We start from the raw sequence: 20,728 nt of genomic DNA on the forward strand, positions 1-20,728 counted from the left end.
CATGGCCAGCCGTAGAAAATGTTTTATTGAAATGATCGATTATCGTAGATTTATCGGTGGTGACAACGTTTTAAGGGTTATACTCAAAAAACTTTGGGGGGGGGGGGGTGTTCTGTACATTTTTTTGGGCCCCTCAGTCTAGTTTAAAACACACATATATGTATATATATATATATATATGTCAATCATCGTGCTTTATGCGTCTCATATTCTTGGTTTAAAAAATCCAACAAATGGGGTAAATGCCGGTGAGCTCAGTGTTGTGTGCAGGTGGGCGTTGGGTGGAATCGGTGACCAGACCAGAGAATAACCACATTAATGGACCAGGATTTCCTGTTTTGTGACAGTATATGCTCTTCTCTGTCATTGTAACTCTAACACCGGAAACTTGTAGAAGATCACGCATTGATCTCTTGTACATGGAGGTAGCATTGCCAGAGCCTGGTAATTTAACTCTCAATTTTGGTTCATCAGAATTTTAGTTTTGCTCATCATTTGTATTGTAACTTGAAAACAGTTAAATCTGGGGTAAATATTGCAATAATTTACTGCCAAGTGTTGGCGATAATCATACCTGATATTGGAGGACATTACAAGGATCAAGATGGTGACAATTCTACTCTTTATGGCATTAGGTGAGCATTACAGTAACTAAGTTTTCATAAAGGTCTTTCAAGTGCCTTACATGAACAACAATATACTATATATAGATTGGTATCTGTGACTTCTGCTTTATCCAAGTACAGTATGATATTGTCTCTGTCCAGCCTAGCCTTGTTTCAATAGCTTAGGATGTATATATTGGATATTAATGTCTGCAACGCAATTTTAAACAGGCTAATTTGTGGATTCTGGTATCCATGAACGTTGCTAACGAATGACTTGTTTCAGAGAGTCACAAAATCAAACCAACCTAGAACAAAGGACTCATTCCTATTTCCAGTTCTCATTACCGCTTTCTAGTCTCACACAGCTGGGACTTACAAGTTAGAAGTTGATGTGCTTGGTGTACATATCCCAGAAAGGTTGTGCAATCTTGCAATTATTAACTTTGATAGAAAACCTATCAAAATAGATAGGATCTTGAAACCGTGGAGAGGGAAACACCTGTCCATCCACGGGAAAATTACACTGATTAATTCTCTAGTGATATCCCAGTTTACATATTTATTCATGGCTGTACTGACTCGAGGAGTCTGTTTTTCCAGCAGGCTACTAAAAGAGGCACATCCAATGTTCTAAAGGGGGCTTTTTGGTGTTATACAGATTAAAACCAATCATTTTCGGTGGATTAACAATGGAACCCTGTTTAAAGTATCCTCCTTTTAAATGAAGAGGCAGAACAAATATTACAGAAAACAATATGGCTAAACTCCAATGTACTGAAAACAATTTATTTGAACAAATGTACAAGAAAGGTATCATGTTTATGAATCAGATTGTGAATAATGGTAAAAATTGTCACACAAGCAATTAACATACGTATACTGATACAAAAGCGCATGTAACGATGTGTGCTGAGAGTCGGGAAGCGAGTTCAGTGAGTGAGTGTTTAAATAAACACAACATAATACAAAAATAAGAAACACGAACAATGCACAGAACTGACACAGAAACACCTGGGGAAGGAACCAAAGGAAGTGACTAACAGTTGAAGTCAGAAGTTTACATACACCTTAGACAAATACATTTAAACTCAGTTTTCACAATTCCTGACTAATCCTAGTAAAAATTCCCTGTCTTAGGTCAGTTAGGATCACCACTGACATACAAAACAACAATTGACGCATGAATCCGTACTTTTCAACTTAAACTATACAATTCCGCCACAGAAGTAATGCTACAAATAATGCTACCAAGAAGGAGAGTGATGGAGTGCTGCATCAGATGACCTGGCCTCCACAACCACCCAATCTCAACCCAATTGAGATGGTTTGGGATGGAGTTGGACTGCTGTGAAGGAAAAGCAGCCAACAAGTGCTAAGCATATGTGGGAATTCCTTCAAGACTGTTGGAAAAGCATTCCAGTTGAAGCTGGTTGAGAAAATGCCAAGAGTGTGCAAATCTGTCATCAAGGCAAAGGATGGCTACTTTGAAGAATCTCAAATTTAAAATATATTTAGATTGGTTTACACTTTTTTGGTTACTACATGATCCCATCCCATGTTTTTTTCATAGTTTTGATGTCTTCACTATTATTCTACAATATAGAAAATAGTAAAAATAAAGAAAAACCCTGGAATGAATAGTTGTGTCCAAACTTTTGACTGGTACTGTATATATACAGTGCCTTGCTAAAGTATTCACCCCTTGGCATTTTTCCTATGTTGTTGCCTTACAACCTGGAATTAAAATATTTTTTGGGGGGGGGTTGTATCATTTGATTTACACAACATGCCTACCACTTCGAAGATGCAAAATATTTTTTGTGAAAAAAACAAGAAATAAGACAAAAAAACTGAACTTGAGCGTGCCTAACTGTTCACCCCCCCAAAGTAAATACTTTGTAGAGCCACCTTTTGCAACAATTACAGCTGCAAGTCTCTTGGGATATGTCTCTATAAGCTTGGCACATCTAGCCACTGGGATTTTTGACCATTCTTCAAGGCAAAACTGCTCCAGCTCCTTCAAGTTGGATGGGTTCCTGCTGGTGTACAGCAATCTTTAAGTCATACCACAGATTCTCAATTGGATTGAGGTCTGGGCTTTGACTAGGCCATCCCAAGACATTTAAATGTTCCCCCTTAAACCGCTTGAGTGTTGCTTTAGCAGTATGCTTAGGGTCATTTTCCTGCTGGAAGATGAACCTCTGTCCCAGTCTCAAATCTCTGGAAGACTGAAAAAGGTTCCCTCAAGAATTTCCCTGTATTTTGCCCCATCCATCATTCCTTCAATTATGACCAGTTTCCCAGTCCCTGACGATGAAAAACATCCCCATGGTGTTCTCAGGGTGATGAGAGGTGTTGGGTTTGTGCCAGACATAGCGTTTTCCTTGATGGCCAAAAAGCTCAATTTTAGTCAGAGTACCTTCTCTTATGTTTTGGGAGTCTCCCACATGCCTTTTGGCAAACACCAAACGTGTTTGCTTATTTTTTTCTTTAAGCAATGGCTTTTTTCTGGCCCCTCTTCCATAAAGCCCAGCACTGTGGAGTGTACGGCTTAAAGTGGTCCTATGGACAGATACTCCAATCTCTGCTATGGAGCTTTGCAGCTCCTTCAGGGTTATCTTTCGTCTCTTTGTTGCCTCTCTGATTAATGCCCTCCTTACCTGATCTGTGATTTTTAGTTGGCGGCCCTGTCTTGGCAGGTTTGTTGTGGTGCCATATTCTTTCCATTTTTTAATAATGGATTATATGGTGCTCCGTGGGATGTTCAAAGATTCTGATATCTTTTTTATAACCCTACCCTGATCTGTACTTCTCCACAACTTTGTCCCTGACCTGTTTGGAGAGCTCCTTGGTCTTCATCATGGTGCTGCTTGCTTGGTGGCGCCCCTTGCTTGGTGGCGCCCCTTGCTTGGTGGCGCCCCTTGCTTGGTGGCGCCCCTTGCTTGGTGGTGTTGCAGACTCTGGGGCCTTTCAGAACAGGTGTATATATACTGAGATCATGTGACAGATCATGTGACACTTAGATTGCACACAGGTGGACTTTATTTAATTAATTATGTGACTTCTGAAGGTAATTGGTTGCACCAGATCTTATTTAGGGGCTTCATAGCAAATGGGGTTAATACATATGCACACATCACTTTTCTGTTTTTATTTTGTTGAATTTTGTAAAAAGTATTTTTTTTTCATTTCACTTCACCAATTTGGACTATTATGTGTATGTCCATTACATGAAATCCAAATAAAAATCCATTTAAATTACAGGTTGTAATGCAACAAAATAGGGGGTGAATTGTTTTGCAAGGCACTGTATATCATTTTTTATATTTTCCACCAAGTCCTCCAACTAGAATCTAGAACTAGAAACTAGAATCTCAGTAAATGTAACACAAGCTATATCTGACATACGTTTTGCATTAGCTTGGTGGTAGTTTATCCAAATTAAAATCTTATTTTCAGTAGTTATTTACTCTTTTGATATGTAGCGGTGTAGCTAACTCCTGAAACTACTCACTGTATTTTTTTCTGTCCTGAACCACTGGGCTAAGCCGATGCACTCTCCTATCTGGCTCACATAGATCTCCCTACACTGTTAACATCTGACTCTAGAGTTAAGTATTCTTCCAGTCATGTTTTTTTTTTTTTACATTTTGTGTTATATGACATTTCAGATTTACATATGATAATTTTTCAGGAGGACGTTTTGATGTAGTGAATTACTTTTTCAAAGTAACTTTAGTTACGCAAACTGTATTTCTCTCAACGGCAGCTTTACAGTAGCTCAACTTCTTCCTCCAGTGTAACATAATTGGTAGCTTCGTAAACTATATTTTCAGAATAGTTCCCCAACACTGCTGACATATTATATAAGGAAATAACATTAGTCAACATCAAGTGGAGAAACTTTTTCACAAAGTAAAGTGTTGAGAGTCATTTAATAGCATTTTGCAGAAAGCAGGATTAGCCAATTTTAAACAAAGGAAGAGTGCCATATTGTGTGAAACTGATTCTAAAAATGTAAAAGTTTCATTTGTATACCAAACTGTTGGTGTGTGACTCTGGCAAGTGTTAACCACAACAAGTCAACTGCTCTACATGAGAAGTACATCTCTAACAGGGCAGTTTCACAAAGGAAATGATTGAGCTTGACAGACAGTGCATTCAGAAAGTATTCAGACCACTTCACTTTTTCCACATTTTCCAAGCTTGGCACACCTGTATTTGGGGAGTTTCTCCCGTTCTTCTCTCCAGATCGTTTCAAGCTGTGTCAGGATAAATGGACGCTGCACAGCTATTTTCAGGTCTCTCCAGAGATACTCGATTGGGTTCAAGTCCGAGCTCTGGCTGGGCCACTCAAGGACATTCAGAGAAATGTCCCGAAGTAGCTCCTGCGTTGTCTTGGTTGTGGTCCTGAGCTCTCTGGAGCAGGTTTTCATCAAGGATCTCTCTGTACTTTGCTTCGTTCATCTTTCCCTCGATCCTGACTAGTCTCCCAGTCCCTGCCGCTGAAAAACATCCTCACAGCATGATGCTGCCACCACCATGATTCACCATAGAGATTGTATTGGCCAGGTGATGATCGGTGCCTGGTTTCCTCCACACGTGACACTTGGCATTCAGGCCAAAGAGTTCCATCTTGGTTTCATCAGACCAGAGAATCTTGTTTCTCATGGTCTCAGAGTCCTTTAGGTGCCTTTTGGCAGACTCCAAGCGGGCTGTAATGTACCTTTTACTGAGGAGCGGCTTCCGTCTGGCCACTCTACCATAAAGGCCTTATTGGTGGACTGCTGCAGAGATTGATGTCCTTCTGGAAGGTTCTCCCATCTCCGAAGAGGAACTCTGGAGCTCTGTCAGAGTGACCATCGGGTTCTTGGTCACCGCCCTGACCAAGGCCCTTCACCCCCATTTGCTAAGGTTAGGCCAGGTGGCCAGCTATAGGAAGAGTCTTGGTGCTTCAAAACATAATTTAAGAATGATGGAGGCCACTGTGTTCTTGGGGACCTTCAATGCTGCAGACATTTTTTGGTACCCTTACCTAGATCTGTGCCTCGACACAATCCTGTCTCGGAGGTCTACGGACAATTCCTTCAACCTCATGTCTTCGTTTTTGCTCTGACATGCAATGTCAACTGTGGGACCTTTATATAGACAGTTGTGTGTCTTTCCAAATCATGTCCAATGAATTTAGTTTACCACCGCTGGACTCCAATCAAGTTGTAGAAAAATCTCAAGGATGATCAATTGAAACATGATGCACCTGAGCTCAATTTCGAGTCTCGTAGGAGAGGGTCTGAATACTTATGTAAATAAGGTATGTCTGTTTTTATTTTGAATAAATTAGCAAAAATGTCTAAAAACCTGTTTTCGATTTCGTTATTATGGGGTATTGTGTGTAGATTGATTAGGAAGACAAATTATTTAATCAATTTTAGAATAAATGAAGGGGTGTGAATACTTTCCGAATGCACTGTATAACCATCTGGCTTTACAAATGGTGTAAATACCACAACAGCACATGGAAACATTGTTTGTTTGCTTGGTTTACATTTAAAGTTGTTTATGAATGTGTCAATAACGATCTACATAAAGCGTTATAACATTTACAAATGTAGCAAACAGTTCATGAGTTAATGGGCAAACATAAAAACCTTGTGATTTTTTTACTGGATGTTATAGTAAGGCGTTATCCATTTAGAAATGGCAACCTCGGGAAATGTGTATTCAATTGTAATGTTTTGGTCGTCTGTGTTTCTCCCCAACAGCTCATCAAATGGTGTTGTGTTCATTGGCAGGTAAGTGTTTATTTACACTGAACGAAAATATAAAACACAACATTCAACGATTTTATTGAGTTGCAGTTCATACAAGGAAATCAGTCAATTGAAATACATTCATTAGCCCCTAATCTATGGGTTTCACATGACTGGGAATACAAATATGCATCAGTTGGTCACAGATACCTTAAAAATAAAAGGTAGGGGTGTGGATCAGAAAACCAGTCAGTATCTGGTGTGACCACCACTTGCCTCATGCAGCGTGACACATTTCTTTCAGGCTGTTGATTGTGGCCTATGGAATGTTGTCTGACTCTTCAGTGAATGTGCAAAGTTGCTGCATATTGGCAGGCACTGGAACATGCTGCCGTACACATAGATCCAGAGCATCCCAAACATGCTCAATGGGTGACATGTCTGGTGAGTATGCAGACCATGGAAGAACTGTGAAAATTTCAACTTCCAGGAATTGTGTACAGAGCCTTGCGACATGGGGCCGTGCAATATCATGCTGAAAGATGAGTTGATGGCGGCGGATGAATGGAACAACAATGAGGATCTCGTCACGGTATCTCTGTGCATTCAAATTGCCATTGATAAAATTATATTGCGTTCGTTGTCCGTAGCTTATGCCTGCTCATACCATAACCCCACCGCCACCATGGGGCACTCTGTTCACAACGTTGACATCAGCAAACCGCTCGCCCATACAATGCCATAAACGCTGTCTGCCATCTTCCTGGTACAGTTGAAACCGGGATTCATCCGTGAAGAGCACACTTCTCCCATGTGCCAGCAGCCAGGGAAGGTGAGCATTTGCCCACTGAAGACGGTTACGACACCGAACTGCAGTCAGGTCAAGACCCTGGGGAGGACGACGAACACTCAGATAAGCTTCCCTGTGATGGTTTCTGACAAACCTAGTTTCATCAGCTGTCTGGGAGGCTGGTCTCAGATGATCCCACTGGTGAAGAAGCCAGATGTGGGGTTCCTGGACTGGTGTAGTTACACGTGTTCTACGGTTGTGAAGCCGGTTGGCCGTACTGCCAAATTCTCTAAAACGAAGTTGGAGACTGCTTATGGCAGAGAAGTTAACATTTAAATCTCTGGCAACAGCTCTGGTGGACATTCATGCAGTCAGCATGACAATTGCACGCTCCCTCAAAACTTGAGGCGTCTGTGGCATTGTGTTTTGTGACAAAACTACATATTTTAGAGTGGCCTTTTACTGTCTCCAGCACAAGGGGCACTTGTGTAATGATCATGCTGTTTAATCAGCTGCTTGATATGACACACCTGTCATGTGGATGGATTATCTTGGTGAAGGAGAAATGCTCATTAAGAAGGATGTTAACAAATTTGTGTACAAAAATTTGAAAGAAAAGGCTTTTTGTGCATATGGAACATTTCTGGGATGTTTTATTGCAGCTCATGAAACATGGGACCAAAACATTACATTTTTGTTCAGCGTACATGTGAACACAAGTCCCCAAAAGGTTTTAAGTAGCATGTTTGAATATCATTTAAAAGTACACATAAGTCCAAAAAGATTAAGTAGCACGTTTGTAACAAAACTTTGAATAGATCATCTTTGGCCATACCGACAGTTTTAATTTGCTTATTTGCTTATTGATCATTATTAATCATTTTTCCTATCATTTCTTTTCCTCTTTGTGAGCTGGTGAAGAGATCAGGCTGGTCAATGGCACTAATCGCTGCTCGGGGACAGTAGAGATTCTTTACAAGGGCCAGTGGGGACGAGTGTGTGGCCAGAGGTGGGACGTAAACGATGCCAATGTGGTGTGTGGCCAGCTGGGCTGTGGGAGGGCTGTGAGTGTCCAAGGTAGTGCCCACATAGGTCAGGGTAGTGGTGGCAGGCCTACTTGGCTGGATGATGTTGGGTGTAAAGGCACTGAGAGCTCCCTCACAGAATGTTCACATGGAGGATTGAAACACCATGACTGTTTACAGGCTCAAGATGCCAGTGTTATCTGCTCAGGTAAGATAAGTCCCTGTGCTGCTATTGTGGTTGATAAAAGTAGAAATACCTTGATTTTAGTTGTGTCAACTTGGCATCGATTTAGTTGAATATTATACTGTAAGGCTTCCATTTCCTCTTTTAATTTTCTAATTTCATTCCTAGTTAAACCTAATATCAGACTGGTCAATGGGAGTGGCCTCTGCTCTGGGAGGGTGGAGGTCTATCAAACTGGTCACTGGCGAACCGTGTGTGACGACGTGTGGGACTTGACTGACGCTGCTGTGGTTTGCAGACAGCTTGGCTGTGGGAGAGCTGATAGTGCCCCAGAGAGGGCCTACTTTGGTCAGGGCAGTGGGCCCATCTGGCAGGATGATGTTGGCTGCTCTGGCAGGGAGTGCTCCATCACACAGTGCCCACACACAGGAGGAGGAACATATAACTGTAATCATGGTAACGACGCAGGTGTTATTTGTTCAGGTAAGGAAGTCTCTTTGCCTTGTCTAGACTTGAGTTTTATCAGCATTTGGTTTGAATGGTTTGAATTGTGCAGAAAGGTCTCGTCATAGAGAAAATCCTAAAAAGCATATTATTGCAGTATTGTAGCCTGCTCTGCCACCTAGTGGAGAGTTGACCGTTGCACAAAGAAACTTAACCCAGGCCTGACTTGGTGCTATATGACCAGATGGGGGCAGCCTAGAACAGAGCATGTGTCTAAGACAGTGTGAAGATGAGCAGATACAGTGCCTTCAGAATGTATTCATACCCCTTGAGTTATACCACATTGTTGTGTTACAGCCTCAATTAAACATTTATTAAATAGATTATTTCTCTCACTCATCTACACACAATAGCCCGTAATGATTAAGGGAAAACATGTTTTTAGAAATGTTTCAAATATATTGAAAATGAAATACAGAAATATCTCATTTACATTAGTATTCACACCCCTGGGTCAATACATGTTAGAATTGCCTTTGGCAGTGATTACAGCTGTAAGTTTTTCTGGGTAAATCTCGAAGAGCTTTGCACACCTGGATGGTACAATTTTTGCATATTACATTCAATGTCGGCTTGGTAAGCAACTCCTGTGTATATTTGGCTTTGTGTTTTAAGTTATTGTTCTGTTGAAAGATTAATTTGTCTCCCAGTGTTTGTTGGAAAGCAGACTGAACCAGGTTTCCTCTAGGATTTTCCCATTGCTTAACTCTATTTCGTTTATTTTTCTTCCCTAAAAAACTCCCTAGTCCTTACCGATGACAAGCATACCCATAACACACTGGAGGTTGGTGGCACCTTAATTGGGGAGGATGGGTTCATGGTAATGGCAGGAGCGGAATGGTATCAAATACATCAAACACATGGTTTCAATGTGTTTGATGCCATTCCATTCGCTCGGTTCCAGCCATTATAATGAGCCGTCCTCCCCTCCATTAGCCTCCACTGCCATAACATGAGGCAGCCAGTTGTACTCAGTGATGTGTTATGTTGGATTAGCCCCAAACATAACACTTTGTATTCAAGAAATGCAGTTTTACTTTAGTGCCTTATTGCAAACAAGATGCATGATTTGGAATATTTGTATTCCATACAGGCTTCATTCTTTTCACTCTGTCATTTAGATTATTATTGTGGAGTAACTACAATGTTGTTGTTCCATCCTCAGTTTTCTCCTATTACAGCCATTAAACAATGTATCTGTTTTAAAGTCACACTTGGTTGGCCTCATGGTGAAATCCTTGAGCGGTTTCCTTCCTCTCCAGCAACTGAGTTAGGAAGGTCGCTTGTATCTTTTTAGTGACTGGGTGTATTGATACACCATCCAAAGTGTAATTAATAACTGCATCATGCTCAAAGGGATATTCAGTGCCTTCTTTCTTTTATTTTTACCCATCTAACAATAGGTGCCCTTCTTTGCGAGGCGTTGGAAAACCTCCCTGGAATTTGTGGTTGAATCTGTGTATGAAGTTCACTGCTCGACTGAGGGACCTTACAGATAGTTTTATGTGCAGGGTACAGAGATCAAGTAGTCATTCAAAAATCATGTTGAACACAATTATTCCACACAGAATGCAACTTTTGTGACTTAAGCAAATTTTTACTAATGAACTTATTTAGGCTTGCCAAAACAAAGGGGTTGAATACTTATTGACTCAAGACACTTCAGCTTTTCATTTTATATTCATTTGTTTAAAAAACTCAGAAAACATAATTACACAGTATTGTTTGTAGTCCAGTGACACAAAATGTCAATTTTAATCTATTTTAAAATCAGGCTGAAACACAACAAAATGTGGAAAAAGGAGTGTAAATACTTTCTGAAGGCACCCCAGGTTGTGGTTACTGTTGCCTGACTAAACTACATCTCTTTGACCAACAGGTGTTGTCTTGCAGAAGCCTTCACTCTACACAGACCCGTCCTATTCTGCCTTCTTGCATGGAGAGGAGGTCCAACTCACCTGCACTCTTCCATCCCGTATCCTCTGTAATGCTGTGGAATTCATCTTCTATCTGAATGGAGACTCCGTCATGAATGTGACCGTTGGATCCTCACAGCCCAGGGCTACTTTAACAAAGTTTAAGATGGACGATTCACACCAGGGCAGTTACAGCTGTCTCTACAGAACCCTCTCCAACAGCCAAGCCATCAGCTCCCCTTACAGCAACGTTACTAAAGGTGAGGTGGTAGTTGGAAAACAAGTGCTGCCTAATCTATATCTATATATTTAAGATTCATAGCCTTGATAGAGATGAGAGATGGACTACCTTGTCCATCATACACACCTTTCTCAGTTTCAAGGTGTGAATATGGAATCACATTACTGTCATATTGCTGTTTACTTCCTTTCCAGTGGTCCTGCTACAGCCCAACATCTCTCTCAGTCCTCCAAATGGAGGGATGTTTTGGGAACCTCATGGGCCAGAGGTGATCAGGGGCCACAGCTTCTCCATCACCTGCTCCATTCAGTCACAGTATCCTGGAGGCCTCTTCTATCTGGACTTCTCTGGGTCCAACAGAACAGCGACTACGCCAGCAGTCAACCACTCTGCCTCCTTCCACTTCCCTGTTGCGGAGTATACAGACCAGGGGAAATACAGCTGCAGCTATGGAGTCAACATCTCCACCCGGTCATTCAGGTCGGCTAAGAGTGAACTAGCTGTCACCATTAGAGGTAAAATATAACACATGCTTTAAAAAAAAGTTTTTCAAAATGGCTTTTACGTGATATTCACCCCTAAGAGAGAAATATCACAGCATTGTAACATGAATTATCATCCTTCATATCACATTTTTTTTGTTTTTATATCATATGAATTTGCCATCTACAAGTCTTGATCTGTAGGTCTAAACCTTGAAATACCTACCTTTTCCTCAGCATTCATGGTGCCCATCATTGTCTCTGGAGGGACTGGTGGGGTAGCACTCCTGTTTCTGCTTCTTCTAGTCATCTGTCTAGTCAGAAGGAAGAGCAGAAAGCCATCTACAGAGATTGACCAGAGTGAATGTAAGTGATATGACTATACTGTAAATAAAGGCTGGATCTGAACTTATTTAACACCTTGAGCTTGAAAAGTTGCATTAAGCAGAATCTCAAAATTGACTTAGACTTTTGTCAACATAATTTTGTCCGGATGTTTTTTATTTATTTTTTTATCCCCAGAGTTTCCTGTTGCGAATATTAATGAGCCAATTGTTACGCAACAGGTATTGACAACAGACACAACAGAGGCGAGGACAACAAAGTAGAAGAGGAGGAGGACTATGTGAATGTTGACAACGTCTGTGACGAGAGAAGTCTGGAGCGGGGGAAGGGTGAAAAGAAGAATGGGAAGGAAAAAGGGCACAGCTATGGGAAAACGGAGGATGTCCGTTTCAATGAGGAGGGTGAAAGGGAGGGAAACGTTGGAAGAAAGCGTGTTTGGGGTGGGTCTCATGAGAAAGTGAATAGTGCAGACGACGAGGAAGATTATACTAACGTCCCTGTCTATGACAATGTTGTAGCGCATGACGTGAATGAAGACATTTATCAAAACTATTAGGAGAAGTAACAGTGTATGTCACTAAAGTAACACTAAAGTAACTCATTGGCATCAACACATTGATTTGTAAATAAAGTTAAGTAATAATAATTCAGATGCAATAGTATAGCAACTACGGTTGCTATAGTTGACACTTAAATTAGACATATGACATAATGGTATTGCTCCATTTTATTTAGCTTTTTGTAACCAATCGAAATGTTCAGCATATTTGATCCATTGGGTCAAATTCCGAACTGTCGTTTTTTTGTATGCGTTGGTGGGGTGTCACTTTCTGTGTCTTTGATCAGTTCCAGTGCTGTTGAGGAACTAGCATTATGTATAAACTGTTGGTTGTTTGCACTAAACTGAACAGGATTCTCATTGCATGCTTTTGAGTTGAACTTTTATGTCTCCACTTCTTCTTTGAAGAGGAGTAGAAGGTGTTCAACCAAGTGAGAAAAGGTCCAACCATAAAAATCATATGAGCACTGGGAAGTAAAAGGTGTGACTCGACTCACTATTTTGGGCCTTTGCCTTCCTAATCCACTTCCGTAGGTCAAGATCAAGCTCTCGCTTTTCACTTCCTGGTTTATCTATCAATCGTACAGGGCACATGGGCTTTACTGAGAACAAAACTGTCTACCCAAATGCAACAGTACAAATGAGGGAGTGACAGAGGAGCTGTGCACAGGAAATGCGTCCTCGTATAAGAGTAAAATCTTACATTCACCAGACAGTCTGCGACAGAGACTGGTCATCACACGTTTTACCAGAAAGATTGTTCGGTTCTACAAGAGAAAATACCTTCCTTTATTTCTGACATGAAGATCAATATATTGAGAAGTCTCCTCTATCTGACAATGGGTGAGTTTAACTTGCAAAACGTGCAATTCAATTTCATATCTGTCAACAAAGGGAGAACACTGCTTTGCTTGAAATTAATGTTTTTAAAACCTGATATGGATAGGGGGCAGTATTTTCACGGCCGGATGAAAAAACGTACCCGATTTTAAACTGGTTACTACTCTTGCCCAGAAACGAGAATATGCATATTATTAGTAGATTTGGATAGAAAACACTCTGAAGTTTCTAAAACTGTTTGAATGGTGTCTGTGAGTATAACAGAACTCATATGGCAGGCAAAAACCTGAGAAAAAGTCAACCAGGAAGTGTAGGATCTGAGAAATGTAGTTCTTATTTCTAGTCCCTTTCGAAACTACAGTATCTGTGCTGATACGTTGCACTTTCTAAGGCTTTTATTGGCTGTCTAAAGCCTTCAGAAAGTGGATTGAGCCTTCTCCTGTCTCTGGGCAGAGTATAGGAGCTCAGTTACTGAGTGGTCTGCCTGAGGACAAAGAGATTGGATATGCGCATTCCCGCGAGCACGCTGTTTTTTCTTTTCCTCCTTGAATGAATACACTATTGTCCGGTTGGAAAATTAACGCAATTTTACGTTAAAAATACCATAAAAATAGATTTTAAACAGCGTTTGACATGCTTCTAAGTACGGTAATGGAACATTTTGACTTTTTGTGTCTCGAATTGCGCTCGCGCGTTACCCTTTGGATAGTGACCTGAACGCACGGACAAAACGGAGGTATTTGGACATAACTATGGATTATTTCAAACAAAAACAACATTTATTGTGGAAGTAGCAGTCCTGGGAGTGCATTCTGACGAAGATCAGCAAAGGTAATACAATATTTCTAATACTAATTCTGAGTTTAGGTTGCCCCGAACTTGGCGGGTGTCTGGTGAGGTATGTACTCAGAATATTGAAAAATGTGCTTTTGCCGAATAGCTATTTTAAAATCTGACACAGCGATTGCATAAAGGAGTTCTGTATCTATAATTCTTAAAATAATTATGTATTTTGTCAACGTTTGAGTATTTTTGTAAATTCACCGACAGTTTTTGGTGGGAATACATTTTCTGAACATCACGTGCCAATGTAAAAAGCTGTTTTTGGATATAAATATGAACTTGATTGAACAAAACATACATGTATTGTATAACATAATGTCCTAGGAGTGTCATCTGATGAAGATCATCAAAGGTTAGTGCTTCATTTAGCTGTGTTTTGGGTTTTATTGACATATATGCTTGCTTGGAAAATGGCTGTGTGGTTATTTTGGTCTATGTACTCTCCTAACATAATCTAATGTTTTGCTTTAGCTGTAAAGCCTTTTTGAAATCGGACAACGTGGTTGGATTCAGGAGAGGTTTATCTTTCAAATGGTGTAAAATAGTCGTATGTTTGAGAAGATTGAATTGTGGTATTTTAGTTGTTTTTGTATTTCGCGCCATGCGATCCCATTGGCTGTTGGCTAGGGGTTCCGCCAGCGGAACGCCTAGATGTAAGAGGTTACAGCTGCTTATTGGATAAAAGTACTCAGGGATGAATCCTACATTCAGTTGAGAAATCTGTATCAAATGTTCATGTCACCTTTAAAGTTTCAAAACTTAGTCAATAGTCAAATTACCTTACTTCAGTAAAGGGGTGGATTTTCTCAATCAATAACATTATAACATAGAGCAGCTATTTCAATAGTTATTTCCATGATACAGCCTTCAGCAGCAGCCAATGTGTTTAGCCACTTGTCCTTCAGACAAGGATGTGACTGAAAATGTTGTTGCATTGTCTTGTTTGATGTTCAATGCAAAATAAAATGCATTATTATTCCCATACCATTATTATTATTACAGCAAATCAGACAAAAAGTTATGCAACCCTCTGCTTATTGGCTACTTAGCTTATTCAAGCCTGTCTCAAAATACAACACTGTTCCTTTAAGACATCAAAAAAGCAATTTACCTGACTCGCTTTTCAAAGATGGCTAGAAATATAAACGTTTTGTGCACTTGTAGGAAGCAATCACTCCCCCATTGCTGACCAGAAATGAACTATAACTGCGCAATAACTCACTAATTAGCAAAGAATAGTCCTATGAACAAACGTGCATGCGGTTCTTCGCTTTGATCTCAACACATGGGTGAGTGAGACCGCGAACACACTTACAGTTGAGGGCACTAAAACATTTTCAGAAAACAGGTTTTGCAGAACAGGTTTTTGTAACAAACTATCAATAGTAGATGCTAGAGCAACTTGTTGTACACGCATTGCAGCAATTTTTCTGCCCAAAACTGTTCAATGCCCGCTTCTGTAAGGTTACATAAGCAGTGCCTTCAGAAAGTAATCACATCCCTTGACTTTTTCCATATTTTCTTGTGTCACAAAGTGGGATTAAAATGTAATTAATTGTTATTTTTTTGTCAACAATCTACACAAAATACTCTAATGTCAAAGTGGAAGAAAAATTAAATAATTTCTCAAAAACAATCATGAAAAATAAAGTTTTATATCTTGATTAGATAAGTATTCAACCCCCTGAGTCAATACATGTTAAAAATCAACATTTTTGGCGAGGAGATCTTAGTTGCGCAATTTTACATTTGTAATAAATATATTTGATAAGCTGGTCTATTGCGCAACACTTATCTGCTGAAACAAAAGACACATTCTGTGTTGAACTGATACTAGCTATACACGCACACCCAGAAACAGATTGGCCGAATTAGACCTTACACAGCACTGATAAAACAGGAAATGCCCTGATCACAGGGGCCAACGTCCAGTCTCGCAATAACATCTTGTGACTACAGAGATACACAGACAAGGACTCAGCACAAAATACACACGTACACACACACACAAACCCATCCCAGAGGGCTGGGTCAGCGGAACAAAGAACACACTCATGGACCAATGGGGAGTCGACACCGACCCGAGACCAGATCGTCACTCCACTCATCGACCAGTCAGGAGGACGAATCTACAAGACTCAACATACGTCATTACAATCATGTTGTATAAAACAGATGCACAATATGTTTACGGGGCTCGCTTCCGCTAGTTCCCTAAGAACTAAACGAACGAGTCCGTGCACGTTTTGCCAAATATCTTTGTCTCTTAATAAAGCTGCCTTACTATAATTGAATCCACCCGGTCCAGCGTCTTGACTTGGTCTCCTTCTCAAGTAACTGATCATCAACACATCTAACTAAGACGTTTGGTGCAGTATTTCTCAAGTGAAAAAATGTGCATGAAAACAATTTATTCTCTCGTTGAATGACAACAAACACTTAATTGGAGAATTCCTACTGTTGACCGGTCAACGACGAAGGGGCGTTGACTTCTGCCACCGACTTTGGTTTGCTTCAAGAAAACGAACAGCGGGAAAAAAACTTGCAGAATACCAAAAAACAAACAAAAACATCACAAAATGTCATTATATATGCACAACCCGTTCTGAACTATCTCGAATGTGAATCTTGCGGACGCCTTAACTCTCAACAGTAATTTGAGACCCAGACTGAGTCCCGTTTCCAGGTTCAGGCAGCATTCCAGAGGAAAAAAAGAGAGCCTGAAGCTAACAAAATAAAGTTTATGCTTTAGTCTACATGAAGACTGAGTTATCCACGTTTTTAAAGTCAAATGTTAGCTGAAGAAGCTTAAAATATATATTTTTTAGGTGGGGGGGGGGGTTCTGTGTAGTTGTAAATCAAACATATACATTGTAAACGGCAAAAAAAAATTCAATTGAAGCTTATTTTAGAAGAAATAGTGAATCGTGCAAGGGTGCCAATACAATTGACCATGTCTGTACATTCATCGCAACCCGTGCTGCTGTTTTCGCCTACCTCCACCCCAGCCCCTAACAGCTTATTGTTCTGCTTTTCTTTTGATAGGGGGGGGCAACCTCTGCCACAGAGGTTGCCTGGTGTGACGGTGTTGACATCATCTGCTCCATCACAACACAGCACTTGGGTGGAACATTGAGATTGAAGAAGACTTTAGGCTCATTCAGAATGGACAAAAACACAAGTAGCAACTCTGTCATCTTCAACATTCCTAAAGTGGACTTTAGCCATGAGGGGTCATACCGATGTCAGTATGAGACTAGGGTATCCAGTCGAGACTTCAGCTCACCTCAAAGTGACTCTGTTGAATCCTCTGTTATAGGTGAGCAGCTAAACATTAATGGGTGAACACAATCAGCAAGAGGAACACTGGGTCCCGAGAGTATATGTTCTTTAATGCAAGAGTTTCTAGCATGGCGTTTTCTTGCAGAGAAATATTATTGTTCTGCTGCAGTCACAGGTTACACATTAACAACCTGCTCTTGTCTTTTCCTAGTTGTCTTGCTACAGCCCAATATCTCTCTCAGTGTTCCAAATAGAGGGATGTTCTGGGGACTTCAGGGGCCACAGCTTCTCCATCACCTGCTCCATTCAGCCACAGTATCCTGGAGGCCTCTTCTATCTGGACTTCTCTGGGTCCAACAGGACTGAAACTACGCCAGCAGTCAACCACTCTGCCTCCTTTTACTTCCCTGTTGCAGAGTATACAGATGAGGGCAACTACAGTTGTGTTTGAGGTTAATGTCTCCACCCTGTCATTCCATTCTACCAACAGAGTTGCTGACAGTCAGCATTCAAGGTAAAATACGTTTTAGTTTCATGTTTCTCAAGTGAAAAAAAATATAGATATTATCAGTCCTTTCAGTCATGCAATATTTTTTAAAGACCAATGTTTTACATTGCAGAAGAATTTGATAGCTATACGAATTCTGAAATGTAGTCTTCTGAAAGATGTTGAATATGGTGTTGTTTCTCTCCATAGCATCCATAGTCCCCATTATTGCCTCTGGTGCAATAGGTGGGCTACTGCTCCTCCTGCTGCTGCGCGTTCCTTGTCTAGTCTGGAGGAAGATAAGCAACAGAGAGCAGACTATGATAAACCCAAGAGAAAGTAAGTTCTAGCTCCTCTTATCAGGATTTAGATTAGGGTTGCAAAATACCCAGGTTTTTAAGAACCTGGAAAATCTGGAATCAATTTTACATATCTTGAAAACCTGGACATTTTGATTACCGTAATTTTCCCACCCTCATTTTGTTATGATTTTGTACTGTTTATGATATCTATTCCTGCTTATATTCACTGATGTCATTTATATGAATTAAACTGATAAATCCCTCAGCTGCAATTAACATGAACACACATGGAAACACCGTGGGTGCAGCGAGTGAGGAAAATGATGAAGAGGACGATGTCAACGCAGAAGCCTTTGTCAACAAGAGCAAAGATGAAGACTTGAAAAAAGGATGCCGTGCAGGAATGTATGTGAAAAGGGAGTTTACCACGAAAAATAATGATTCAAAAAATGTCTGCAGTTATGAAAGGAAAACCTGTGCCAAGATCCTGACTTGAAGTCCAGGCATGTAACTCAAATGTTTGTATTCATCCTCAGGAATGCTCCAGGAGCCATGAACAAGTGTGGAAACAACCAGAGGAAGGACCAGAGGCAGGTGAGGAAGATGAGGACGTCTATGAAAATCCAGATACCTTCACATGGATGGATGGATGATGCTGAAGACATGTACGATGAAGACAACTTACTCTTTGGACCTGGAGCAGAAGATGACAACATATATGTAAACTATGAGTGAAGGCCTTATAATAGGCATGTTGATGCAGAGATATTGATAACAGGAGAGGCTTGAAAGGTTAGCTTTGTACGTTGAATTATAAGGGCCTAAAAGAACAACTTTTTCATTAGTAGATAAGAGAAAAAGGCTTTGTTAAGATTTGAATTTCAATGTGCATTTTTTGTGTGTGTGATTTCCAGTTGTATTCTTGCCGGTAATTATGAGTTTTCTGACTTGACTAACACATCCATGTATCTTTTTTTGTTATCTTTTTTAATACATATTATTTACTTGAGATTCAAAAGAGTGATTTTTCTTGATGCATTGGCTGAACTCATTGAACATAATGTTTGTTTTTAAAATGTTCCACCTAAAAAAAATAAAAGATATTAATGCTTTAGACTAATTCTTCTATAATATTCAGTGTGCTGTCAAATAATAATCCAGGTAGAACTCTTTTGGGTTCCTTGTAGAATCATCTGTGTAAAGGGTTCTACATGGAACCAAAAAAGGGTTCTTCAAAGGGTTCTCCTATGGGGATATAGGAGAACTCTTTAAGGTTCTAGATAGCAATTTTTTTTCTGGTAAAATGAAAATACATTTGTACTGTATGTATAAAATCTATTTCAGTGTACATTTTTGATTACTGTGTGTGTGGCTTTAAAGAACATGAAATCCAAGCTTCAAAGTTCTATTGTTGTTGTTGATGTGAGACTTCACAAGATGAACGGAAATGGTTTTGAAAATATGTGGAGATTTAAAATACTGTACAACTGTATGGTCAACATTTAGAAATAGATCTCTGGATGCAAGAGGCCCAAACCGACCCTGACCAACAACTCTAATTTTGAAGAAACCTATAAAGCAGAGGATGTGATTAATGCAGGTCTTACTATATCCACTAGGGAGAAATGTTGTCACATCGTTCATTATGTCAAACACACTGCAATATCTCACTTTCACTCTCACACGGGTCCTCCAAATTAGCAACCAAGTCATCGGTGCGGTGCCCGACATGCAGCAGCGAGACAGCCTCCGAGCGAAACCCATTCTTGACTCGTGTTGACATTTATTCACTTATTGATGCTTTACTTCTCCAGCCTGGCTGACACACTGTCTGGAGCACAAGCTGCTTTACTAGGTCGAGAGAGAACAGCAGACATGAAGAAAAGAAGGCTGCCTAAAGACAAGAATCCCAACTGGAGCCACTACAGAGAGACAACCATATTGCTCTTCCATACTGTTTGCCAGGGACAAGAATTCGTCCTTGGCATTTTATCCACACCAGCCCCGACTGCTGTTCGCGCCGCCAACTCACCCCGGAGTGGTGCCCAAACCCTATCAGCCACTGCCCAGACAAAATCACAAACCTACATCTACACCAGGTTTGAGCCTTCTGTCTGACATTCAGCATCCACTCTAAGATAGACTTAGACACAGTCAGAAGTGCTGACACATAACATTGGCAGCACAGTACAGCGTTTGTCAACCATTTCTGTACCAGTGACTGGCGAGACATGGTTCTCCTCTTTTTTAACAAGCTCATATTTAAAGCAAATACAATATGTAAAAGCCCCACTGGAGATACAACTCACAACTATAACTGTGCCTCTGCACTAGCCGTTTTGTTTGCCTCCTTGTTATGCTGTCTGTCTCAGCATCTTGTCTGCTGTCACTCGGTGCCATTTCTTGTTCTGTGTCTGCTTAAACCTTATAAAAGCCAAGCTAATGATTTAGAGCTCTATTCAATCAGATCCGCTTTAGCCAACATCCTCATAGCTGTTGTTTTGGCGGTGTTGGGGGTGGTACTGTGTTAGAGCTGTCAAATCCACAAACGGCTCCTGGTATTATACCTA

The 20,728-nt window shown here is 40.5% G+C and overlaps 1 protein-coding gene across 1 annotated transcript; it reads left to right on the top strand.

Annotated features, from left to right (window-relative positions):
• Positions 1-291: 291 nt before the first annotated feature.
• On the top strand, positions 292-12,764 carry LOC115196696 (deleted in malignant brain tumors 1 protein). Its single transcript, XM_029757539.1, has 8 exons — positions 292-635; positions 6,371-6,400; positions 8,061-8,381; positions 8,526-8,840; positions 10,741-11,037; positions 11,213-11,533; positions 11,738-11,866; positions 12,067-12,764. Exons 1-8 carry the CDS (start codon positions 605-607, stop codon positions 12,399-12,401), a joined length of 1,779 nt encoding a protein of 592 aa, XP_029613399.1. The 5' UTR covers positions 292-604; the 3' UTR covers positions 12,402-12,764.
• Positions 12,765-20,728: the final 7,964 nt, after the last annotated feature.

The sequence above is a fragment of the Salmo trutta genome, chromosome 1, assembly GCF_901001165.1.
Source record: "Salmo trutta chromosome 1, fSalTru1.1, whole genome shotgun sequence".
NCBI lineage: Eukaryota > Metazoa > Chordata > Actinopteri > Salmoniformes > Salmonidae > Salmo > Salmo trutta.